Raw genomic sequence first — 26,708 nt, 5'->3', positions numbered from 1 at the left:
ACCATAGCGCTATATGCATCCAAGAAGATGCACATGGGGCCTCTTACCCGCTCTAATGCATTGGGTCTACATATCGGTGGTGCATCCGATACTGCTGTATGGAGTCTTAATGTGGTGGCAAGCCATGGAGAAGAAAACGTATAATAAGCTTATGGAGAGAACCCAGCGGCAGGCACTGCTCTGTATATAAGGGGCGCTGAGGTCAACCCCCACCAAAGCACTCGAAACCATAATGGGTATATATCCCCTAGATATCCATGCGTACTAAGTACAATCAATCCGTCAGCACGCCAGTAGTAGTTTCCTCGCATTCTTTTCGATTTATTTCCTTCGCGCCTACTAACTGCTTACAGAACAAGCAGGTGCTTGGTGTCGCAAGTTCTACATGATATGTACTGTCTATAGTGCATCAACGTCTTGCATAAAATTCCAAATAACCAATTCAGTTAGAAATTCATGTGCGCTTCCATATCAGCATTAGTGTGACTGTATATTATTCGCTACTGACCGGAATTATTGAATTAATTTGCATATTTCCGTTTTAAATTCCACAGGAAAAAATAAAATTTTCCTCAAAGGTAATAATTATATTAAAAATAATTATTACAAGTCCGATTTGTTCCTAAATTCCCAATCCAGCTTCGAACCATAAATATTTCGGAAATATTATATATTTACAGTTAATTTAAGTAAAATATATATAATATCTTCTAAGATGTTGAACAAATTTACTTTGATCTGTGACCGTCTGAGTCACTTCAAGTCCCGAGTCTGCAATCCAGCAGCACCCACTCCATCCAAGTACTCTTGCGAAATCCATCTCGACCAAGTCCGAGCGCTATGGGATAAGGTCGAGAAAGAGTACGAAGATTGTTCAGAGCTAATTTCAGTTGGCTTAGAGGGCGCGGAGGACACCTTGCCTACTCTTAAGGCAAAATACGACTACTCCTATTTTAATTACGAACAGTGCTCATGCAACGGATCGATACGATCGCCTCCAAAGCTGTTCAAGTCCAACCCCCTGCGCCCCAAAATTCCTTATCGTCTGGCTGTCGGCTTCCTCCCTGCGAAACGGAAGTTTTCTCGGGCGATTATCTTCGCTGGCCGACTTTCCGGGACCTTTTTACAGCGGTCTATATCGACAATCCTACGCTGACCCCTGTAGAAAAGTTGTTCTATTTAAATGCCTGTCCGGCCTTCCTGCGGATAATTAGGACTGGCTCCTGGTTAATTTGTGCTCCACGAAGCTTCCAAAGCTGACGCTCTCATTATGGGAGCCTCTAATACCCAAGAGTGCCTCAAGGCACTTATTATATAATTTGTATTATCTAAAAATCGAGGAGCCTTTTAATTATTTGAATTATACTTGTCAATTCACAATAAACATGTGAACTTATGAGTGGAAGCTTTCACAGCTGTCTTAAGCTTTACATGCATCATGCATTCGCTTCGGTGTGCTTCGTATTGTGATTTGGTTATCAATAAAAATGAAATAACTTTAAAATCAGCCAAATAAAATTTATTGTTCTTGAAGGTAAGATATTATACTATATAATCCAAATTAAGTTGCATATTTGCAACTTTATACAAATAGTGCGTTGCAGCGGTGAAATTGTGATAAGTGCCTTGAGGCACTGTTGGGACTCCACGCAAACTTTTACAAGCAGCGCCTTTTTCACAGCTGCATGCAATTGTTATGTTTGTTTCTGTTTATTATATGGTTTTGTTTTAAGACTTTCGATCGAAATGGCAGAGCGAATGCGTAGACGTTTTAAATTGTCCGAGTTGACCGATGAACAATTGCTTGACTTGTTCAATGATGTTGAGACGGACGAGGAACTCTTGAATAACTCCAGTGATGACGATGAAGACAGCTTGGATTTGGTAGAATCACTTAACACGGCATTGGAGGACGCCGAAACTATTTCATTTATCGACAATACCGCTGATAATGTCAAAGATAATGTACAGGAGCTGGAAATTACCAAAAATCCTGCAAAGAGACCTCGTTCACCACTGCCGATAAAGGAATATTCAGTGTGTACATCTGAGCCTTTTTCTGGTGGTTTCAATTGTGCCGGTAAGAAAACTAAATTATATAATGGTACTCAAATAACTAATTAATTTATCAACAGATGTTGAATCAATAAACAAGGTGCCGACAAAGGTAACATGGCGGCAGCAATCGATACAGTTGCATGTAAACGATATAGCTTTTCGGGGAGATTCTTCACTCCCAGATTGTATAAAGGAACTTAAACACCGATGCAGATTTTCTGTTACTTCTTCGATTCAGAGATTATGAATATGATTGTTGAAGAAACCATTCGGTCAGCATTGACGATATCCATCACTACATTGGAATTTTGATCTACATGTCCACTTATCGGTACCCGAATATAAAAAGCTACTGGGGTATAAATGCATTACAGACAGCCGTCTGCTTGCTATCCACTTATGTGGGTGTTAAGCCATTTTTGAAATTAAATGCAAATAAAGAGATAGCAAAGATAGCTCGTTATGACAGGAAATCTAAAAGACAAATTTAGGTTTATTGTCCCCAAATTATTCGGGAATATAATGCCCACATGGTCGGTGTTGATCTCATGGATGGACTTATGGGTCGTTATCATATTTGAGCAAAAACACAAGATGCCATGACACGAATTTTTTACCATTTGGTTGATATGGCAGCGAAAAATGCGTATGTTTTATACAGGCGCATCAACAAGGAAAACAAGAGCACAGACTATTTGTTGGAGCTTCCGCAGTTTCGGGAATCAATTGCTGCTGGTTTAGTTGCAAATCAAAGCAAGCATAAACGCGGTCGACCATTTTGTCATAATGATCGGAAATTTCCGTCACCATCATCTCAGCAAACTGCAGAACAAGGTTGGGCAATGCAATCTCCATCCACGCCGAGATCTTCGCTCACAGTTGGTGAAAAATCAAAGCATCCAATTTCAGATGATTCAGATGATGAATCCAATCATTTTCCTGTTTGGATGAGCCGAGACAGTGGAAAAAGATGGTGCAAGCACTGCAAAAAATCCCAAACACACATATGTGCACAAAATGTAACCTGCACTTGTGCTGTACGGCAAATAAAAATTGTTTTTTTAAGTATCATAATCGAAAATAAAAATAAACTCATATATGTAAAAATTGACTTAAAGACCCAAGAGTGCCTAGAGGCACTTATATACCTTTGTTTGATTTACAGGTTTTTTTTTAATTGTTTATCTATATATATAAAAATGGGGACAAAAAATGTTACTAATGGCATCACAAGAGAACGACTGGGCCTATTTGGCTCAAATTTTGGGAAAACCTTCCGGAAAAGCCACTAGCGGCTCAGCAGATGTACACACTGTTGTATGTAAAATCCTGAAACACACATAGATCATAGCTGCGTTGAAATTGTGTATCAATGAAATCGGTAAAAAATATTTAAACAAAAAAATCGAGTTAACGAAGCATTACCAAAGTGAGCTTAAACAATTGAATATAATGCCTGTTGTTAGAGGATCAAGACTTGGACGGCGTTCACGCAATGCAATAAGTAGTCCGAATTTCCGTAATAGTCGGACGCAAGAGGAACGTACAGAAATAAATGCATCGATACGTGCCCAGATGGCACAGTTTCGCGCTGCACAAAGACCACCTCAAGCCCGACAAAATAATAGAGGAAGACGAACCGCAAATGAAAACTTGAATCGCGCTGCATTCGCATACAATTCTGCAACACCCTACAAAGATCATAGCTGCGTTGTTATTGTTTCATTGTCGGTCGTAAGTCAGCATTGCAATGCACTGAAGTTTCGGTTGGAAACCCTCGGCTTATGCTATGCAGGTGGCAAAATTAATTTGCCCGTTTTGGCTCATCCACCAGAGCCATTGTATTCACTACTATATGGAAATTCAGCCCAATCAAACAGTTTCCTAAACTTTAAAACGACATAGCTCCGCCGGAAAAAAAGCGACATATCTCCGAGCGGAGTTATGTCGATTTCATGCGACATATCTCCGCCAGAAAAAAAGCGTCATATCTCCGCGCGGAGTTATGTCATTTGTAAGCGACATATCTCCGCCAAACTACTAACGACATACAGTGGCGAACTTAATTTTTGCCACCGTTTTTCTTCATTTAACATAGAAATATTTACTTGAATCAAATTTGATTTAAATATTTTGATCAATTTCCAACTAAATGAACTTAATTTTATTTTTGTATATCATTCCATTAATTTATAAAAATTTAAAATTTAAAAAAACCGCTACATTTCCCTGAACAAAATTATTGGCACACATGGCAAATAGTGAATTATTTTCTAAAAATTTTATCGACCTGTTAACTTTTTACTTCTGGAAAGCTTTGTTATCTTTATTTAGAATAGTTTGTTGATAAAATTTTAACTTAAAATCGTCGAAGTGTCTATTTTTTAAGCCAAAGTAGCTCATTTTACTAAAATGATTTATACTAAAAACCGTTCCATTTGAATTTTTAAAAATTTTTTGGTTCGGTTGCAAGTTTGACAAAAAACATCGATGTCGATGTTTTCAAAATAGACCATCGATGCACTATGGTTTTTTTCGCGTTTTTTTTGGCATAAACTCTAATTTTAAACCTATTGATCTGAAATTTGGTATGTATACATTTTTTAAGCTTCTATGATGGCCTACCAAATTTCAAATGATTTGGGGCACTATTTCATATAGCTGCCATATAACTGATCTGGCCGATTTGCACCAACTTTTTTGTTTTTCAAATGATTTGGTTATATTTTAACAAAAAAATTTTTTTGGGCGAATGGGCCAGATCTGTTATATGGCAGCTATATGAAATAGTGCCCCAAATCATTTGAAACTTGGTAGGTCTTCTTGGGAGCTTAAAAAAGGTATTCAAACGAAATTTCAATACAATAGACCTAAAATTGGAGTTTATAGCAAGAAAAAAACGGAAAAAAACCATACTGATATGGTACTAGAAAATGTTGATTTTTTCGAAAACGTGTGGATTCGGACAAAAACTGTTAGTTTCTCATTAATCTGCACACTTTGGTGAATAGTTTCTCATTTACAACTTTTTGCAACTATTTGCCATGCAAAAGTACTGATCCACGAAACACAGCTACACTTGTTAAGCTCGCTCTAAAAATACACGTAAACAAAAGACGGTACAATTGGACAAAAACACATAACAACGACAGAAACATTGGTAAACTTTAGTTTTATATACCTGGACAATCGTTTTCCATATTTATTCATTTAACTTCTTCGTAAACTTTTGCCACAACAAACTATCAAAGTCGCACAATTTTTCGCGCCTATTTCATACAAAACAGCTGCTACATAATCAGCTGACTTTAACAGCTGGCCAGCAGAACAGTGTTGCTCCATATGTTAAAGTTACATATTTTTTTATCTGTCTAGGGTATTTAAAAATTAAAAATAAAAAAAATTTTAAAAGAGACATAAGAATAAAAAAATTGACTTTATGCCAAAAAAAACGCGAAAAAAAACATAGTGCGATGTATAACTTAACATCGGTATCAAAAAAATCATCGAAAAACATCGGAAAATAGCGCTAAAAATAACATCGATGTTCGATGCACCAATGAACTTTGTAATAAATAAAATAATATATATAATAATAATAATAATATAATATAATAAAAATAATAAAATAAATAAAATAAAAAAATAGAAATAAGCTCTTTGTCTTATTTCTATTATCTTTTTTGTGAGTAAAAACTGCAAACAAGCTACCGTAGTAATTATATATTTTGTTCTTATTTTCTAGATATGAAATGACATAATTAAAAATGATATCAATATTGATGCTTTCATAGGACTCTTTCATTTTATTTGAAATTATGAAATAGGCAAAAATTTGTAAGATGTTATCCATAGGCCCATTTATCCATAGACTCATAAATAAATATTAAATATTGTTGAATCAGAGACCGATGTTTCGTCAAACATCGATGCATCGGTTAACATCGATATCAACAAAAACATCGAAAACATCGGAAACATCGCTATAAAAAACCTTGATGCTCGATGCATCGATGTTTTTAGCATCACTAGTTCGGTGTGCCAATAATTTTGTTCAGGGAAATGTGACAGTTTTTTTAGTTTTTTAATTTTTATAAATTATTGAAATGATATACAAGGATAAAATTAAGTTCATTTAGTTGGAAATTGATCAATATATATAAATAAAAATTGTTTTAATGTTTTTGCTATGTTTTAATGGAGAAAAAGGGTTCCAAAGTCAGACATGCCAACTGTGCCAACAATTAAGTTCGTCACTGTATTTTCGCGCGGAGTTATGTCGCTTTAAAACGACATATCTCCGCCGAACTAGAAACGACATATCTCCGCGCGGACTTATGTCGCTATGCCCACAAAATCATTATCAGCGCTGACAAAAGACCCACTGGTAGCCATGCAAGACAATTTAATGCTCCCACTATCAATGAGTGGTGATTGTTGGCGAGAATATGTAATCACGCGATATTGTTTTTAAGCGTCGGTATAATGGCCAAGTGCAGCGAGTTTATGATGCTCTTCAATACCCGTTGATGTTCTGTCGTGGAGAAAATGGTTATCACTTCAACATAGAGATGGTCAATCCAACTTCAGGTTTGTTTACAAGTCATCACTTCTTTTTGATTATACAACTAAGTTTGAATTCAAATTCAGGGAGAAGAAACGAATAAGAAGGTCAACTCTATGGATTTTTATGCGTATCGATTGATTATTCGACTAGATGTTGACAATCATCTGTTAAGATACCGCCGTTTGTTTCAACAGTACTGAGTCGACATGTACGTCAAAGTAGAAACGGAACGTCTCAATTTTATTCGTTTTAATCAGTGGAAGTTACGCTCAGACGAGTACATACACTTGCGTGACGCCATCGCTACTGAAGAACACGCGGCCAACATCGGTTGTTTGACCATTCTCCCAGTTACTTATGTTGGAAGTCCGCGTTCATCACGTTTACATGCAATCCGAGATTATGCAACGGTACGCGGTTGTCCGTTAAGAAACAACATGATTCAAGCGACGATTTTACATTCCCAGCTTTATATTTTCTTTACATCTATCGATCGTTTCTATGGCAGCTATATGATATAGTTGTCCGATTTTTATAAAATGTATACCAAACTTCTGAAATAATGAAAAAAGCCTATATCTCAGAGTAGATGAAAATACGTTGAAAAACAACAAAGTTCTAATTTTTTTCTATTAATTTTCCGATCGTTCGTATGGCAACTATATGATATAGTCATCCGATTTTCATAAAATTAAAATCGAAAATCTGAAATAATATAAAATAGCCATATCTCAAAAATGGTGCAAAAATGTTGAAAAACAGCCAAATTATAAATTTTTTTCTAAAAATTTATCGAACATTTGTATGGCAGCTATATGATATAGTCGTCCGATCCGGCCCGTTTTGGCCCGTTCCGACATATATAGCAGTGAGAGTATATAGAAGAATATATGCAAAGTTTCATTCAGATAGCTTTAAAACTGAGGGACTAGTTTGCGTAGAAACGGACAGACGGACGGACAGACGGACATGGCTAGATCGACTCGGCTGTTGATGCTGATCAAGAATATGTATACTTTATAGGGTCGGAAAGGTCTCCTTCCCTGCGTTGCAAACTTCTGACTGAAATTATAATACCCTGCAAGGGTATAAATATTAAATCCACAAATAAATAGGGAATAAATTACTTCGAATTTTAACTATAAGGGGGTGATTTTTCAGGAATTTTCTATAGGTTTTCAACTGGGATTCCTGGCGGATTCAACTAGCGATTCCCACGGGACTCCTTGCGGGTTCCGCTTGCGATTCCTTTCGGATTCATGCAGGAATCCGCTAGCGATTCCCGCCGGATTCCTACACGATTATCTTTTGAAATTTCCGAGGAATTTTTCAGGGGATTCATTGCGCATTCCTGTTGAAATTTCGAATTCTTTGCTGGGAGCACCCCTTGTATGCAAATTCCTCGCCGAGTTGTATGAACGTTTCCTGAGGATTCGTGCGGGAATTCTTTTGATTTCTTGAGAAATCTTGGGGAATCCTGGAGGAATGGAACTGAAGGGATATTTTGATATATGTATGTACCATATGTATGTAATAACGGTTAAGTATTTTGTGTGCTGGCCACCGGTTGTTAGGAATGTTTATATGGATGTATGTATGTACACAAATAAAAAAAAAGGGGATATTGATCCCAAATTTAAGCTTAAGTTGGAATGATATCTGGCCAGTGCCAGATTTGCTTAGTTTAAGTACGAACACATTTTTTTCAATCCCGAAAATTCTTAATTGAATCTCAAGTTGGCTTAAAGTAAAATTTAGAAAATTCTTTAAAATTTAAATTCATAATACTAAAAATTATTAAGTTAAGATTCTGTTTTTATAAACTTCTTTGTGAAAGATTTTTATCTATATTATTTATTTAATATTATAGGAGGTATAAATTGTTATTAGATCACATAAATTAGTAACCAATTTTTATTAAAAGCAATATACATTTCTTGAATCCCTGCCAGGATTCGAACCCATCATGCCTCAGAATTATCAGACCGTCCGCTTACCAACTGGGCCACTGAGGAGAATCTAACACTAATGTCATGAACTTGAATACATAGAATTTAAATGAGAGAGCAACAAAAATATGTACATATCTCTTTTCTAAGCTAAAAATAGATATTATAAGACCTTTCAGGCTTGAATCAAGAATATTTGGGATTATTTTTCATATTTTTAAAATTTTTTAAGCTCTAAGAATTTTTATACTTAAATCAAGAATGTTTGAAAATATTTTTTCGTTTTATTTCCGAAACGTACTTAAAAATTTTAAGACACCGCATCAATAAATCAAGCCAAATAAGTTTGATTTTTCAAGAAATTTTTTTATCTGTGTATGTGTACATACATATGTGTGTATGCTTCTAACTGCTGATTATGCCTGACTTCATTTTCTATTGTTTCTGGTCCTGTTGCTCTGTATGTATGTAATTGTGGAATTTTCCAAATCGTAACTTACCTTTCACTCCGTTTATCATGTCGTTGACGTTTCCACTTTCTTGAATGCCACCATTATTAACGCTGCTGCCGCTCTGGGGCATACCAGTCCCACCGCTGAATATATCGTTCTCTTGCTGCATTTGATTTGAGAAATGGGTTTCCTTAGCACGCACCACTTCGTTCAGTCCCTTGTTGTAACCGGGTGTCTGCTTCCGACGTGGCTTCGACGTTGTGTGCACGTGAGGTGCTAACGTCGTTGTCGTCTTGGGCGGCATTCGTAATTCTGCAAGGAATAACGCCAATTGTAAAATAAGGAATTTCGCTTCAAGGCTATTATACCTATAGATAACCCTTAGTAAAAATACATCGAAAGAAATCTTTTGGAAAAGCAGATTTTCTTGTATAACCTTGCGATGTATTTATACCCACCCTTGCAAGGTATAGTTTTGGTCAGAAGTTTGAAAAACCAGTAATGGACTCGGTTCCGACCCTACAGCCTTTTTAACCGTAGATTTAAATAAATTGTAGCAAAACTTAATTTTTTTTATTAAAATTAAATTTTTTAATGATTAAAACAGAGCTTTGATTTGCACGAGCATCAGAATATTTCCTCAATAAGTCAAAAAACGTATGCCAATTAAATTCGATGTCTGCATGCATTCCTATTAGGAGAAACGGTAAACCAGATCGGACACGGATATCATATATCTGCAAGCTGCTGATCGAAAAATATATATAAAACAAGAAGGGAAGCTAACTTTGGCACGCCGAAGTTTGTATACCCTTGCAGATTGGTTTTGATATTTATATTATAAATTTAAATGCTGAAAGCACGCAAAAAACAAAATTTCATTACATTTTACCTATACTTATTATGTTTACAGCTTGTCAGTTACAGTTTTACATTCTACCGATCGCTTCTATGGCAGCTATATGATAAAATAATAAAGAAAGCTCATATCTCAGAGTAGATGAAAAATCATAAAACAGATGCAAAAATGTTGAAAAACAGTCCAGTTATAATTTATTTTCTAAAATGCATCGAACATTTGTATGGCAGCTATATTATATATTCGTCCGATCCGGCCTGTTCCGACATATATAGCAGTGAGAGTATATAGAAGACTATATGCAAAGTTTCATTCAGATAGCTCTAAAACTGAGGGACTAGTTTTCGTAGAAACGGACAGGTGGACAAACGGACAGATGGACATGGTTAGATCGACTCGTCTGTTGAAGCTGATCAAGAATATATATACTTTATAGGATCGGAAAGGTCTTCTTCACTGCATTGCAAACATCTGACTAAATTATAATACCCTACAAGGGTATGTACATATGTGTTTTCACATTCTAGTTAAATTAATAGAAAACAAGAAAGGAAGCTAACTTCGGCACGCCGAAGTTTGTATACCCTTGCAGATTAGTTTTGATATTTATATTATAAATTTAAATGCTTAAAACACACACAAAACAGAGTTTCATTACATTTTACCTATATTTATTATGTTTACAGTTTAACAGATACAGTTTTACATTCCCAGCCTTACATTTTCTCTACATCTACCGATCGCTCCTATGACAGCTATATGATATAGTTGTCCGATTTTCATGAAACTTATTCCAAAATTCTGAAATAATAAAAAAAGCTTAAGCTATGACCTCAAGTCTGCAATTACGAATGCTTACAAAAAAACAGGTCGATGCTACAAAACAAAGTAAAACCAAACGGGAGATTCGCCCAAAAAATAAAAAAAACCCACGCCACCACACGTAAAAGCTTTTAAGCTTGGCTTATGACAAGTCTGAAAGACTTGAATGCCAAAGAACTGGTTAAAAACAACAAAAAGAAAGCTTGATATCAGAAATAGAGCAACATAAAGATAAAGTTCATGGAATTGGCTGGGATGTCTCCAGCAACCTTCGAGGAGCTTCAAAATTCAGGGATTGCCCTAAACACCTTGGGATCCTCTGCGGAATACCCCACTATAGCGAGGTCCCTTGCCGTATCTAGATCAAACGTGTGCAATAAGGGAGGGACAACCTTATCAAGAATCTTGTATAGGAAATGCAACCGAAAGTGCATAACGCATGAGGCAAGCGTTGGGCGTACTTTTCCAATAAATAATTTGCATATATGTACATTTTAAATTTATAGATTTTTATTTTAATTGTTTGGTTTTAAGTTTGTTTCTGTCTTCCTGATGGTCCCGACAATTCTTTCACTGGCCAGTCTCAGGAATGGACGACTGGCTAAGACATTTTCCGTCCAATCCCCTAGAAGTGCCCCCAACGACAGCTCTTCTTCTTCAAACATTGTGTATCACACAAATCTATTTTCGGCCGTTTTTGAAATCAGATTGAATTATTTGAATTATCAATCGTCGGCTGCTTTGTTTTTTTTACCGATTTGGTGGTGGAACTTGTTCGATAGTCCGAATATCGAGTAGAAATCTAACAAATTTGTTGTAATCGACACGAATATCGAACAAATTTGTTGTTATCGATATGAACGCAACTTGGACGCAACTTTTTCCCATCACTAAAAACTACTAGTAAAAAAAACTACGTTTACTGAGTTAACGCAATAACGCAGCCTGGTGTAAATAGACTATAAATCTATAATATAAACATCAAAACCAATCTGCAAGGGTATACAAACTTCGGCGTGCCGAAGTTAGCTTCCTTTCTTGTTTCCTGATCGTTTCTATGGCAGCTATAATATATAGTCGTCCGATTTTCATAAAATTTTTACCAAAATTCTGGAATATAATAAAATGGCTATATCTCAAAAATGTTGAAATATTGAAAAACACCCAAGTTATAATTTTTTTTCTACAAATTTATCGAACATTTGTATGGCAGCTATATGATAGTCGTCCGATCCGGCCCGTTCCGACATATATAGCAGTGAGAGTATATAGAAGCCTATATGCAAAGATTCATACAGATAGCTTTAAAACTAAGGGGCTAGTTTGCATAGAAACGGACAGGTGGACAGACGGACAGATGGACATGGCTAGATCGACTCGGCTCTTGATGCTGATTAAGAATATATATACTTTATAGGGTCGGACGCATGCGCATAAAGCAGGTGGAGGAGTAATTCCGCAACCTACAGAATATCAAAAACCATGTGTAAAGTGCACAACGAGAAACTCACGCACTACGTGCTGCATCTTCCGCGGAAGGACTGCAGAATGTTAGTGGGTATTCTAACAGGTCACTGCCTTTGTGCTGCACATGCAGTCAAGCTGGGTGTTGAGCTATTGAGCTTTTTCAATAGCTGTCGAATTGTCCAATTGCTTTTTGACCCAAAAAATACGCACTTGTTTTAAAACGTTATAAATTAAATGCAATATTTATTAGCCACGAAGTTTTCTATCAATTATCAGCGCAGGCCAGCCGAATTGCCGCTGCGGATATTTATGACCCGAAATGGTCCGAAATTGGTTATAGGCAAATATTTAAGCTGCTCGTTTTCAGGCGTAGGTGAAGACAAACGGAGACGAACTGAGAAAAGAATTTCTGCTGCAGTTAGCGGACAGCCAAGGGCAGCTATGCAAATAGAGCGAGAGAGTGATAAAGTTTATGTTAGGCAGAAGGCAGGAGGAGAGGTAAAGCTTTGCTACGCAGAGCAAATTTATTGTTGTTGTTTAGCCGCTGGGTCATCAGGTGCGGGCTGCATAACCAGACATTCTCCCCCCGTTGGAAGACAAGGGCTTTCAACTTCATCCTGCTTCGGCAGCACACACAGCTTAGCAACTGCGCGATTGATGAGGCCAGTGGCGGTCTTCAGCACAGCGACTCGAGCCACATTGTCGGATCCAGCGACGAGGTTGACCACTCGAGCTAGTGGCCACTTGAGGGAGGGCAGGTTTTCGTCCTTAACCAGAACGACATCACCGAGTTGAACATCCGTCTTCTGTGTGCGCCACTTGGAGCGCTGCTGAAGGAGCGTCAGGTACTCCTGTTTCCAGCGGGACCAGAACAGTTGCTGGTAAAACGAAATTTTCTGCCAGCGATCCAACCGATTGAGGTTCAAATTAGTGTAGTCAGGCTCAGGAAACAAGGCCAGAGGAGCAGTACCCAAGAAGTGCGCCGGTGTCAACACATCAAGATCGCCAGGGTGTTCTGAAAGTGAGACTAAAGGACGAGAATTAATGATTGCCGCGATGTGGCAAACGAGAGTGCGCAGGTCATCAGCGGGCAGTATCGCAGGTCCAACAGATCGGTAGAAGTGGTACTTCGCAGTCTTCACAGCCGCCTCCCATAGACCTCCAAAGTGGGGTGAGCGAGGAGGAATAAATCGCCATTCGATACTGTCAGTCAAGCAGAATTCATCTATTGCGGTTTGGTGGCTGGCATTCAGGAACAATCGCTTTAGATCAGCCAACTCGTTCTTAGCGCCTACAAAATTAGTCGCATTGTCCGACCATATGCGGGCAGGCTTGCCACGAATCAATATAAAGCGCCTCAATGCGCTAAGAAACGCTGAAGTGGAGAGATCCTGGACCAGCTCGAGGTGAACAGCCTTTGTGGAAAAGCAGATAAAAATGCAGACGTAGCACTTGATGGGTGCCTTATTCCGAACTTCCGACTTGTGATAGAAAGGGCCACAAAAATCCAGTCCAGTCACCTGGAAGGCGTAAGATGCGCTGACGCGGTCCTCCGGAAGATCCGCCATAATGTGGCCAGCAACATGTGGCTTGGCCCGAAAACAAATTATGCATTTGCTCACAGCACTCGCAACCGTCTTGCGGCCACCAATTGGCCAAAACTGCTGCCGGATTGAAGCGAGCAGGGAGCGAGGTCCAGAGTGTAGGTTGCGCCGATGAAAATGCAGGATTATTGCGCGGGTTACAGGATGCTGACGAGGTAATATCAGTGGATGGCGTGCCTCATAGTCCAGAGCAGAGTTTTTCAGTCGACCGCCAACACGTAAAAGCCCAAGTTCGTCGATAATGGGCGAGAGCGATGCGATGGAGCTGGAGGCCTTTATTGGCCGTCCTCGAAGCAGGCAATGATACTCGTCATTAAGATGAACCCTCTGAATGGAGCGAATGAGCATTTGGGTGCCACAGCGAACATGTTCCGAAGTGAGACCTGGTTGCCTGATACGATGGCGAAACTTGTAGATGTAGCCGAAGACATGCTTTAATTTTTCCCACGAGTTGAAGAATTTGCAGGACAAGGATACATCAGCAGCTGCCGAGATGCCAACCAAAGCAATCCTTTTAAGGTCAGGAAGAGTCTTCACTGCAAGGCAGGACTCTGGCCATTGAGATTTTTCCTTTTGAAGATAGTCAGGTCCATGAGCCCATAGGTTAGAGGCTACCAGTTCACTGGGAAGAGCACCTCTTGACAGGATATCTGCCGGATTGCAGCTCGTAGGGACGTAGCGCCATTCCATTCCAATTGTAATCGACTGAATTAAAGAGATTCGGTTAGCAGTAAATATTTGAAAACGCGACGACTCATCTCTAATCCAGGATAAAACAACTGCAGAATCCGACCAGCAGTAGTAGGAGCACGAGAATAGCCCCATCTGTTGTACTTCTTGAATGAGTTGAGCCAGCAGCACGGCAGCAGACAACTCCAGCTTAGGGACCGTGAGAGTCTTCAGTGGCGCCACACGAGATTTAGCGCAGAGGAGATGGGCAATCCTTCGGTCATCCTCCATGGACACGACGTAAATGCAGCCTCCGTATGCGTCAATACTGGCATCACTGAATCCGTGGACTTCGATCACGTTGTTTGGGTTCAGTGCTAGTCGAGGAAACTGGAGCTTTTGCGTCTCACAAATATTGGCCGACAAACTTAGCCACGATGAATTAAGCGCTGCAGGCAAGCTTTCGTCCCAGTCGAGTCTCTCTCTCCAGATCTTCTGTAAAAATATTTTGGCTTTAGTAATTACAGGACAAATAAGACCTAGAGGATCATAAAAGCAAGCGATCGTAGACAAGACTGAGCGCTTGGTTGGTTTGGCAATAATTTTCATTGGCGATGTGGAGAACAGCAAAACGTCCGACGACGAATCCCAAGCAAGTCCAAGCGTTTTTGTAATGTCGCTGCCATCGTCGAACTTCAAGAATGAATCCCTTTCGGCCTCTGGGATTTGCTGCAGCAAAGCAGGATCGTTTGAGCACCATTTTCTCAACTTGAAATTGCCCCTTTCGAGAAGTCCAGTGGTCTGCCGCATGATCTCCAAGACGTCTTGTGTCGAGTTGCCTCCTGTGATGAGATCATCCACGTAGAAGTCTCGCAAAAGTATTTTGGCGCCAAGGGGAAACGATGCCTTCTCATCTTCTGCCAACTGATGCATGGCTCGAACTGACAGAAACGAGGCAGGTTTAGTTCCATAGGTGACAGTGTCCAGCCTATAAACACGAATTTCCTCTTGCCGTGAATCACGCCACAAAATGCACTGCAAGTAACTATCCGGCTCAGCAATCCGAACGCATCTATACATTTTGCAAATATCGCCGGTTAGGGCGACAGGAAATGTGCGAAACTGCAACAATGTGTTGAACAATCTCGGCTGCAAGGTGGGCCCTGCCATGAGCAACTCATTCAATGAGTATCCAGACGATGATTTGGCAGACCCATCAAAGACAACACGCAGCTTCGTAGTTGTGCTATCCTCTTTAATGACGCAGTGATGCGGCAAATAAAACTTGCATAAATTCCGTGAGTCTAAATCCACAAGAGACATATGATTCAGATCGAGGTACTCACGAATAAATGCCGAGTACTGAGCTTTGAGATGAGGATGACGATCCAGTTTGTTCTCCAGGTTAACGAAACGACGATAAGCTTGTTGATATGAATCTCCCAGGATTTCAACACTATGCTTGGTTGGCAGGCGAACCGAGTATTCTCCTGACGGCAGCCGAGTAAAGTTGGCGTTGAAATGAGCTTCACAATCGAGTTCCTCTTTGGTACGTTGAGATCCAGACTCTCCAACGTTTTCAACTTCCCAAAACTTCCGCACAACGCTCTCCAGAGGAGCGTCATCTCCGACTAACGTCCCTGCAGTAGCTTGGACCGCCAAGGCCGCTGACTGGCGTGGCGCTGATCCTCCGCCAGTGACAACCCATCCCAATCGAGTTTTTTGCAACAACGGGAGCCCATCAGACAACTTAATTTGGCCAACGCATAGCAGCTCAAAGAATAGACTTGCTCCAATTAATAAGTCAATTCTTTGTGATCTGAAGAACTGTGGATCGGCCAGGCGAATGTTGGAAGGTATGTTCCAGTCCTCTGGGCTGACGGTGAAGCTAGGCTGGTCGTCCGTGATGGCAGGCGCAACCAAAGCCGAGATACTGGAGACGAAATCTGAAGCTTGAGACTTTAGAGTAATATTTACCGAAAAACCATCCGAGCAAAATTTAGAGTCTCCAAGTCCAGATACAGTGGCCGTGGATTTGACTTTCGGCAACTGAAGCGAGTGTGCGAGGCGAGAAGTAATGATATGCAACTGAGATCCCGAGTCGAGCAAGGCGCGGCAAGGAACCCACGAACCAGAGCGATTTTGCACACTGATGACTGCAGTGGCAAGCAAAACACAATCCGTATCAAGATTCTGAGCGACTAAAGCAGCGGATTGCGATGACGACGAAGCGAGTGAGAAGTTTGACGATACATTTGGAACAGCATTTGACGACGATGGCACGTTAGGTGGAGCAGGTTGTGGGGGCGCTGTTACAGGCGGTGCGGGAAAGTGTAGAAGGCTATGATGCTTAGATCCACATGCTCGACAGGAGCCCGAACTACAATTCCTCAATTGATGTCCAGATTTGAGGCAGTTTAGGCATAAGGCTAGCCGTTTAGCTTCACGCAGACGAGCTTGAGGAGAAAGGCTGGAGAATTGAGCGCAATTATAAATGCCATGATTTGCACCCTGGCACATAACGCACAATCTGGTCGAGGCTGTGATGCTAGTGGCGACAAACGAACTTCTCCCATGACTGCTGAACCTCCTGGGCCTTGAAGCTTGCGAATTGCCACCATTGGATAAAGCAGCATGCTCCACATTCTCCAGTTTCTGGCATCGCTTCTCCAGAAATTTAGTAAATTCTGCGCAGGTGGGTATTTTGTCCAGAGAGGCAGACTCTTCCCATTTAGCCTGGGTAGTCGGGTCAACTTTTTGCAGCAGCGTATGAACAAGAATGCAACCAGCGATCTCCTCCAAGGTTCCCAAACTCTGAAGCGCTCGAAGATTGGCATTGAGCTTATCGGAGAGCTCACGCAGCTTCACAGCTGATGCACTTTCCACCTTTGACAAACCAAAAATATCTGTTATGTGAGCCTGAAAAATAAGGCGTTTATTATTGAAGCGATTGTCAAGTAATTCCAGCGCTACTCCATAGTTAGAGTCAGTGATCTCCAGCGAACGAACGGCATCTAAAGCTGGACCTTTCAGGCATGATTTCAGGTGCTGCAGCTTCTCAATTGAAGCCAGATCACTATTCCTATCAATAATTGTCAGGAACATTGAAATAAAATCGGCATACTCAGTGTAGCCGCCGCTGAAGGTTGGCAACTTAAGCTCAGGAAGGCACGATCTTCTTGGAGCAGGCGCAGCGGCCTCCATGGCCACCTCTGGATGCATGGTTGAACACGGAACTCCTTGGAATTTGCGCCTTCCCAGCTCTTGCAGCACCACCGATCTCATGGAGAACACCAAATCCTCAAAGTCGTCCCGCGCTTGGCTGCCAATTTCCCCATAATCGAGTTCCTCCAACGAATCATGAGCCAATGAGAAAGAGGCTTCGGTTTTATTTATAAGCTCAAGTTTCAGGGTGAGCTCCTCCTCAGGAACGGCCTTAACCCTATCGGCAGTAAGGCCAGAAGCAATTTTTTGAGCATGGGCAGCTATCGCGTTTGCCCTACGCTTAAAGAGCGTAACTCGATTGGGCGGCGAAAACTGAGGAGTTTCTGGGGTCGACATTTTATTTTATTAGCTCACAATATAAACTGCAGCCAACAGTTTGACATGCACTGCAGATTTTTCTTTGTACCGCAATGATGCCCGCACACAAGCGAAAGTATTTTGTCAGAGTTACTGCACAAAATAAGCGGGAAGCGAATTCGAATAGCTGTTACCGACGGCAAATGAACAGCAAGCAGGAGAACGAGAGCAAAGAGTACACGCAAAAGTACCGGTGCATATATGTGTATGTATGTATGTACGTTTGCCTAGCGCGGCGCGGCAAAGTACAGCCACAAGCAATGCACTAAACGAAATTGTTTACGCGCTTGGCACAATTATTAAACCGAAATGTTTAATGTTTTTACTAGCCAAAATCACGTCGGGGTCACCAAATGTTGAGCTATTGAGCTTTTTCAATAGCTGTCGAATTGTCCAATTGCTTTTTGACCCAAAAAATACGCACTTGTTTTAAAACGTTATAAATTAAATGCAATATTTATTAGCCACGAAGTTTTCTATCAATTATCAGCGCAGGCCAGCCGAATTGCCGCTGCGGATATTTATGACCCGAAATGGTCCGAAATTGGTTATAGGCAAATATTTAAGCTGCTCGTTTTCAGGCGTAGGTGAAGACAAACGGAGACGAACTGAGAAAAGAATTTCTGCTGCAGTTAGCGGACAGCCAAGGGCAGCTATGCAAATAGAGCGAGAGAGTGATAAAGTTTATGTTAGGCAGAAGGCAGGAGGAGAGGTAAAGCTTTGCTACGCAGAGCAAATTTATTGTTGTTGTTTAGCCGCTGGGTCATCAGGTGCGGGCTGCATAACCAGACACTGGGTATTACCGACAACGCCAAATGCCGGAAATGTGATGAATTCGAGCCAATCGAAACCTTGGAGCATCTCATTTGCAAATGAACGGCCCTAACGAGGGCAAGAATGAGATACCTAGGCTCTCCAGTTCTGGCATCGCTAGAAGATGCCTCCAGGAGGAAGCCAGGCGAACTCCTTGCCTTTGCGAAAAACACCTTAATATTCAAGGATCTCGAAACCCGCATAAATAGTCTCTAGGTGCATCCAGGAATTTCCTCGGATAGCTATGGGCCAAATTAGTAATATAAATATGAAAACCAATCTGCAAGGGTATACAAACTTCGGCGTGCCAAAGTTAGCTTCCTTAATCGTTACGAAAAAAAACGGCCACAGTTCGGACGATGAAATGAAAGTAAATTCAAATTAAGATATCGAAAGTAATAAAAATACATAAAAATACATTTTAACAATGCATTGGGGCTCACCATAGCAATTTTTACAAAATAAAAAATTAGATTCTGCAATATCAAACATCTTGCCCGCAATGCAAAATACAACTGATTTTTCGCGATGTACTTTTTTCGGCGATCCAACAACAATTTACATTCGGACAAGCGAGATAACGGTGAAGCCTATGAAAGTGTTGTTGCCGAGATCAACGAAGACGTGGAGAATGAAGAGAATACGCAAAATTGTTTGTGTAATCTGCATTGCCTCTGGAGTGAGCCGTGCATGCATACGGCGATTGCTCTGCCTATGCTAAAGAGCAATTACAAAAACAATGCGAGCACAAAGAGCTATGGGCTGGGCATGACTGGTTTAGACATATCACATAAAATATAGCCGCCATTTAATCAATGTAAAGCTGTGAAAGTAAAACTGTAATTCTAAAACTGTAAATATTATATGTTCAGGTAAATGTAATAAAACTTTTATTATAAAAGTTGTTTTTTCTTTTTTTTGTTCAGCATATATATTTACAATTTATCTTAAATTAAATATTTCAAACCTAATATTTACTATTATTTAATTTTTTTTATGTTTTTATGGTACATATCTTCAATAAAATTAAGTGTCTGTAAATTTTTATTCAGATCATTTTAAAACTGATTGACAGTTTTAATCGTCTAACTTCGACTGGCCGAAGTTTGTATACCCTTGCAGTTTGCAATTGAAGCATAAATATCAACTCCTTTTTGGTCAAATGAAAAGAAAGACAAACAAAAGATATATATGTACATATATTTATAAACAGCCTTTAACAATTTCTTTTCAAAAAAGTTTTAAAAACACAACGAAAGTCTGAAATAATAAAGAAAGTTCATATGAATGAATATGAATATTTATTAATATAGAGCAATGTTATAATTTTTTTCTACAAATTTTACGATTGTTTTTATGTCAGCTATATCATATAGTCGTTTAATCCCTCTTGTTCCGACATATGTATCATATATAGCAGAGAAAACAGTCAGAGAACTGTCTGCTAAGTTTTATTTAGATAGCTTCAAAACTAAGGGACTAGTTTTCGTACAAACGGACAGACGGGCGGACATGGCTAGATCGACAGCGAGTTGATTCTGATCAAAAATATATATAAATTATAAGGTCGAAAATGTCTCCCTCAGTGCGTTGCAAATTTCTGAATAATATGTTATATTTCACCTTGCAAGCGTATAAAAATAGAAAGTAATTTATATTTATTATTATCATTTTATGAACTATTGTTAGCCATTTTTGGACGAAGACTTAGAGTTTAAATAATAATTTTAGAAATATAAAATATGTTTTTCATTACCTTGCAGGCGAATGCGCGTTTCACTTTTACCAAGGGCATTAACGCTAGAGCAGCTGTAAGCTCCAAAGTCAGATTTTGTCAGATGCTTAATAGTCAGATTAAGGTGCCAAGCGTACTGGCTTATCATTTGTTCTGTTATATTATATTTGCTTCCGTTATGTAGTTTTATGTTGCCTTAAAATGTACTAAATGGTTTATTTTGAAATGATAGCTACTATTTTTAAGTTACCTTCATTTCGATACCAGCCATTTAGAGGCTTGGGATATACTTCCACCATGCATTCCAAAGTAACTTCTCTTTCTAAGGGTGCGCCAACCAATTGATTAAATGCCTTAATTACTGGGGGAACTGAAAATAAATTATATAATGTATTAAATCTGTTCGAAACAGGCCGCCACCTAGTCATGCGCGCATAGGTGTGCCACTGCATCTGCATCGCTCTTATGTTTTCTCTTTTCCGCTCTTCCTTATCTCGCTAAAGCTGTCACATTATCTATTCAGCCAAACTACATTTGTAAGCTCATGAACATATGTATAAATTTTGAAGCCAAGCTGCAGACGTCAGCTCCAAATAAATTATTATTAAAAACTGTGTTTTTAACCATATTATGAACTTAGCCAAGTTTTTAAGTCGTATTGATTCTGAAAATGTTTTTGATAATTTTTTTTTTTATTTTCTTGTTTTTGTTCTGAGGCACCCTATATCCGCGACATAGCTGTACTCACGGAAATTGTCGTAGGTCAGTTTTTTTTACTACTCAAAGTTTTTTATTTACCTTGCTTTGAATTTTTTGTTCTTCTTCTTCTTCTTTTTGAATACACTTTAGTTGGTTAGTTAGTTTTTAAGCACTGCACGTGGGGTTAATTTCACGTTATTTTACTTTTCGCTGAGTTTTAAAAATTTGCGGCGTTTTGGGCGAAATCGTTTGTTTTCGTTTTTAGCTCCTCCGGTTTTCGAAAAATTTTTGCTATCGGAATATTTCGTTTTCTCATCTTTTCTTACTGCTTAAGCAGCTGACTTGATTTTTTTGGTAAAAAGCAAACAACGTAAAAGACTGCCTTTTATATTTACAATTGATTATTTCGAAGCCAGAAAAGGCAAAAAATGCTGGAGTTAAGCAAATCTAGGCATCTTAAGTTCTGCTACATTTTTCACAGTTTTAATTCCGGTGGTCAATTTTGACCAAAATAGCATTAGTTTTTTTAACAACATCTTTGACGCTCCTCTAAGGGTCCATTCAAATCAAAATACGTAATAGTTTAAAAGCAATAGTTAAAAAAGCATACATAAAACTTTAAACGCGTTTTCTCGAAAACTACATTTTTCGAGCTGGCGACCGTAATATCTCGGTAAATTTTAAACGAATCTTAATAAAGTTGTCCATGGAATAGGCTACAATTACATAGCTTATACATTATGTAGCTTATACATTGGATTTTTAATCAACAAAAAAGTGAAGAAAATTTTCACAAAAACTGTGAGGAGTCGTTTGACTCCCCACAAATACGCGGCCGACAACAACAACAGCGGCCAGCGACGGCGGCCAAGGAACAACAACCACAGTGGCCAACGCTCATGGAGAGCCACAACAAAGGCAACAACAACAGCCGCCAACGCTCATGGAGAGCCGTAACAGCAGTTAGCAGCGAAAACAGCGAAATCTAAAATAAACCGGCGCACAGTAGCGCCTCTCGAACAATTAGCGTTGCAAAAATCGAAAAACTCATGTTCGCAAAAATGATTTTAACCATACTTATTCGACAGAAATCAGAATCTGCAATAAAATCTATTTTAAGATTTTTTTTGTAGAAGATATGAGCATTCAAAGTTGAACTTTCTTTCGTTTTTTGCATCATACCAAAAAAAATTGGTAAAATGGTCGACTTTCAGGTAATATTACACAAAAACCATAAAACCAATGGTCATGGTTTTTACTTTAAATGATAGATACATTCATAAACTGTTAAGAACCCAAAAAAAAACGGCACTTTGGTTTGGGCTTGTACAGGTAAATCGCTACCTGCCAGGTGTCCATTTTTTTCACCTTTTTCTGCCTAAAGTGGTCTATAACTTCTGAAGCCGATGAAAGCCACCGACTACACTATGTCTACAAGTTACGTGGATCTTTCCTGGACCAGAATTAACTTTCATCGGCTGCGTCTGCGAAAATGCTACGACATAAACCAAAGCTACTCATGGTGAAATATACCAAAATACAGACCAATTTCATACATTCCAAGAAATATACTAACTGTAGCGCGTGGCGGTTACACTTTGAATTAAAAAAAAATTTTTTTTTTCAGTTTTCAAATTATTTTTATTTGAGCAAATATATCAAAATAAACATAAAAAATTAAATAAAAAATATTTTTTAAAAATTGTTTTCATTGAAAAAAAATTATTTATTCACTTTGATCCCCTTTAAAAGGGCGTATTTGTGGGCGTGGTACTTTATGCAGTACATATATACATTTTACAACAATTACCTGTCCAATGCCGTTTAAATTATTCAATTACCTTTTCGTTCTAAAGATATGATTTTTGCAAGGCTAAATGAGAAAAGGCGCTACTGTGCGGCGGCGGCCAAGGGCCGAAACCAAAACAAAACCCTCGCGAATAACTTTGTAAATAACTTTGTATATATTTTTGAATATCTCCTTCATATGTAAACCTATGCAATAATTGTAAGATTTCGCATACTATTTCTAAATAATAATTGTATTAATCTAAGCTTAAGCGATAATCGGTAGTTACCTTTCCCCCCGTTCTCACACCACTAGCACACACACACACACCCAGCCAGAGCAGAGAGGAGGGAAGTGTGTGAGAAGTCGCGATGTGCGGACGCCCGCGCGGGTGCTCCGTCAAGACTCGTGCTGTGGCAGTGCCCCTAGGGGAATAAAAGTGGTAGCAGTACGCAGGATGCGGTGTGAGGGTAGTCTCCAGACTCACCTGTCGAGGCACGGCTCCTACGGCCCGCGGTGGGCACTTTTGTGCCCCAATGTTATGGCGAGACGGACGACGGCTAGGGGTAAGGGGGGATCTTTCTTCCCCGAAACTTTCTCTTCCTTCTCTTCCACCGCCGCTTTCTCTCTTTGGGTCATAATGTGGATGCCCCCAAAAAATGGTGCCGGTCACGTCAGCTGATTGCTCGATCAGCTGGCGTGCAGTGTAGTGAAGCGAGCGCAATGCAGCTGTGTGGCAGCACTGCAGCGCCGCTGCACTCTACATGTGAACATTAGCGCCACCTACGGGGTAAAAACCCTGACACGTGACAGAAGCTGCTTGCTACAAGCTTCAGCTAACGATCGCTGCGGAAATTCCCGGGCTGCTGCCCGAAGTCCTTGGCAAGGAGACGGAATTTGGCTATGTTCCGCCGGAAATGAGGTTCGCTCACGTGGCCAAATGGTGGAAAAGGTCACGGATCTGACCGACTGCCATCCCCTCCGCCCTGGCGGTACACCCAAAAAGGGGCTCTGGCGACCGAGGCGGGGCGGTATAACCCCCAACATTACGTAGCCGGAGGGAAATATTCGACCAGCGCACTATGGGGTTTTTGACCACTTTTTGTGGCATTAAGTCATTTTTTAAAAGTGCTCTGATTTAAAAAAAATTGGTGGGAATATATTAACAGAACATCAAACTGTTATGCCTCATACTTAAAATGTTAATACTTAACAGCATATGTTAGCATAACAGCTGCAAAGTCAGCTGTTGCAGCCGAAAGCACGTCTGCTAAGTTTGCCATTTTAACGAAGTGATCTTTGAAATTAAACTATTCGTGTAGGACACCATTTGTAAAGGAAAAAACAAATGGACACTGATTTCACAGGTTTTAACTATATGTTAAATGTATTCATTGTTTAAATTGTGCGTGTTTATACTGACATTTTGTCATTTTATAAATGCACCTTAGGCTGAATTTTGAGAAACAAATTTCAACTTTGGGAAGAGTTTTGAAATAGAAGTTCGCATTAGTTTTTAATGCGTCCAAGTGTATGTTGTAGCGTTGTCAATTCTGAGCAAAAATCAGTTAGTCTTATTGTGCACTTTTCCGCACTATTGGTGCAAGTTGAATTTTTCTTAGATAACCTCACTGTTTTCAACGCCAATTTGGTGGCTGTTTGTATGGAAAAACACTGATTTCCGGTCTTTTGCTTATTTTTGTTCCTAGAGAAAGCGTTGTCCGATTTTGTTCAAAATTGCTATATCGTGTTAAAATAGCAACAAATATAAGCTCCTTAAATTTCATTAATTTATCTTAACTTTTACCCGATCGTTCCTATGGGAGCTATAGGATATAGTTTCCTGATCCGAACGATTTTCATACTATATGTGCCAAAGATCGATTAAGGACGATTGGTAAAGTTTCATGTCGATATCTCCAAAACTGACCGAGTTATTAATTAATGCCACAAAAACTGGTCAAAAACCCCATAGTGCAGCGAGGGAGGCCGCGTGTCGTCCCGATCTGGTGGAAGCGATCACCACACACAACGACTGAATCCACGCAGCGTCTGCTCATACTGGGCGGCTGCGCGATCTGCGTCTGCGCCATAGTGGCCGGCAGTGGAACCAACCTGGCAGCAGGTACCAGCTGCACACTACTTTAAACCCAGGTAGCGTCTGACCCACATTGGGCGGCTACTTGGTCTGCGTCTGAGCCATAGTGGCCGGCAGTCTTTAGCCCACCTGGCAGGAGGTATAAAATGCAGCCCCGCATTGGGCTAAAAATGCAAAAACCAGGAATGTCGAGTAATAACAATATTACTCCAGGTGGCAGCCACAAATGTGGAAATCCACCCGCGGTTGACCCCGCGGCAAGGGCACGGATTCTGGAGGCCCTAACCCACACTTCAACCCACACTGTAGCTCCGGCGGCCCACTTGGCCGGCGCTCCTTTATCAGCGACAAGTGATGATACCAATGACTTGGGAGCCTTCCAAAAGCGGTCAAGGTTGCAGCGGACCCCACCTAGCGGCGGCTCCACGGCAACTGGCCAAGACTCGGAGAGAGTCCTGGTTCCCATCGGTCGGGAGACGAGCTCGTCAACCCCACCCTCAAAGAGAGTAAGGGACTCCCCTAGTCCCCCTGTAGCGGCCCACCCACGCAAAAAGATCATCTGGACCTTCCCTCACCGCGCTGAAGGAGCAGATTGGAAGTGTGCTAGGCGGAGGAGTGCCGATCCGCACAGTGTCACCCCAGACCACATTCCATATCCGGGACCTGGACGAGTTGGTAACCAGGGAGGAACTTACGACAGAGCTCGCCTCACAGGCTAACTTCCCACCTGGTTCAAGAGCATCCGCTCCCTCGCAAGTGGAGGTCAGGTGGCAACGTTCTCCGTCCCAGAGACCGTGGCTGGATCCATTGAGAGTCTGGGGAGGGTGAAAGTCGGCTGGACGAGATGTCGAATCAAGGTGATAGAATCTCGCCCCAGATGCTTCCGCTGCATGGAGACAGGGCACATAGCGGCCAGATGCACCAGCACCTCCGACAGGAGCAGCTCCTGTTTCAGGTGTGGCCAGGAGGGCCACAAGATAGGCGCCTGCAAGAACAGTCCGCACTGCTTTAGTTGCGCCGAGTCGAACCGTAGCGACACGAAGTACCAGGCGGGTAGCCGCCACTGCCCCCTGGTGACGTCGCGTAGAGCAGACAAAACAAAAAAGGCATGATAGTGGTTCAGCTGAATCTGAACCACTGCGCGGCAGCACACGACTTGCTGTCGCAATCGATCCGAGAACGCGGTGTCGATGTCGCCGCTATCAGCGAGCCGTACGGGGTAGGCCCTGGCCCACACTGGGCGGTGCACAGCTCTGGCAAAGCTGCCTTGAGGTCTTGCGGCAACACACCTAAGCGAATAGCTGACGTTCGCTCAGAGAGAGGCTTAGTATGTGCCAAGATGGCAGGCTGGTGGATGTATAGTGTCTACCTGGCACCGAGCATGTCACTTGCGGAATTTGGGGATGCCGTGGATCGGCTAGTCACAGACGCGAGAGGCCACACTCCGTCACTTATAGCCGGTGACTTTAACGCGTGGGTGGAGGAGTGGGGTAGCTCCCTCACAAATGCCAGAGGCAGGACCCTCCTCGAGGCCTTCTCCGCTTT

General features: G+C 40.7%; 3 protein-coding genes across 11 annotated transcripts in view; 1 reads left to right on the top strand and 2 right to left on the bottom strand.

Annotated features, from left to right (window-relative positions):
• Positions 1–26,708, bottom strand: part of DIP-lambda (Dpr-interacting protein lambda) — a 442,761-nt gene that overhangs the window by 106,109 nt on the left and 309,944 nt on the right. For 8 of the 9 annotated variants that reach the window (XM_070284577.1, XM_041777376.2, XM_070284580.1 and 5 more), the window contains 3 exons: positions 20,828–20,947; positions 20,599–20,772; positions 9,075–9,338 (listed from right to left, as the gene is read on the bottom strand). In XM_070284577.1, coding sequence (XP_070140678.1) covers positions 9,075–9,338; positions 20,599–20,772; positions 20,828–20,947 — 558 coding nt within the window. Of the gene's footprint in view, positions 1–9,074; positions 9,339–20,598; positions 20,784–20,827; positions 20,948–26,708 lie in introns of those variants that run through there. The other variant, XM_070284583.1, reaches the window with a different exon arrangement.
• LOC121503177 (uncharacterized) lies at positions 1,368–3,133 on the top strand. Its single transcript, XM_041777380.2, has 3 exons — positions 1,368–1,534; positions 1,734–2,080; positions 2,136–3,133. Exons 2-3 carry the CDS (start codon positions 1,747–1,749, stop codon positions 2,303–2,305), a joined length of 504 nt encoding a protein of 167 aa, XP_041633314.1. The 5' UTR covers positions 1,368–1,534; positions 1,734–1,746; the 3' UTR covers positions 2,306–3,133.
• Positions 12,699–18,008, bottom strand: LOC138927977 (uncharacterized). Its single transcript, XM_070283831.1, has 2 exons — positions 17,421–18,008; positions 12,699–17,366 (listed from the first exon to the last, which is right to left on the bottom strand). The coding sequence occupies exons 1-2, from the start codon at positions 18,006–18,008 to the stop codon at positions 12,699–12,701; spliced, it is 5,256 nt and encodes a 1,751-aa protein (XP_070139932.1).

Source organism: Drosophila kikkawai, chromosome 2R, assembly GCF_030179895.1.
Source record: "Drosophila kikkawai strain 14028-0561.14 chromosome 2R, DkikHiC1v2, whole genome shotgun sequence".
NCBI lineage: Eukaryota > Metazoa > Arthropoda > Insecta > Diptera > Drosophilidae > Drosophila > Drosophila kikkawai.
The sequence above is the reverse complement of the archived record's forward strand: the minus strand, read 5'-3'. Positions and strand labels throughout refer to the sequence as shown.

Coding starts and splice junctions, on each gene's coding strand:
- LOC121503177 (XM_041777380.2), top strand. CDS start 1,747: ATGGCAGAGCGAATGCGTAGACGTTTTAAATTGTCCGAGTTGACCGAT. Junction 2,081..2,135: donor TGGTGGTTTCAATTGTGCCG/GTAAGAAAACTA, acceptor ATTTATCAACAG/ATGTTGAATCAATAAACAAG.
- LOC138927977 (XM_070283831.1), bottom strand. CDS start 18,008: ATGTCGACCCCAGAAACTCCTCAGTTTTCGCCGCCCAATCGAGTTACG. Junction 17,367..17,420: donor TCACTGACTCTAACTATGGA/GTAGCGCTGGAA, acceptor CTTATTTTTCAG/GCTCACATAACAGATATTTT.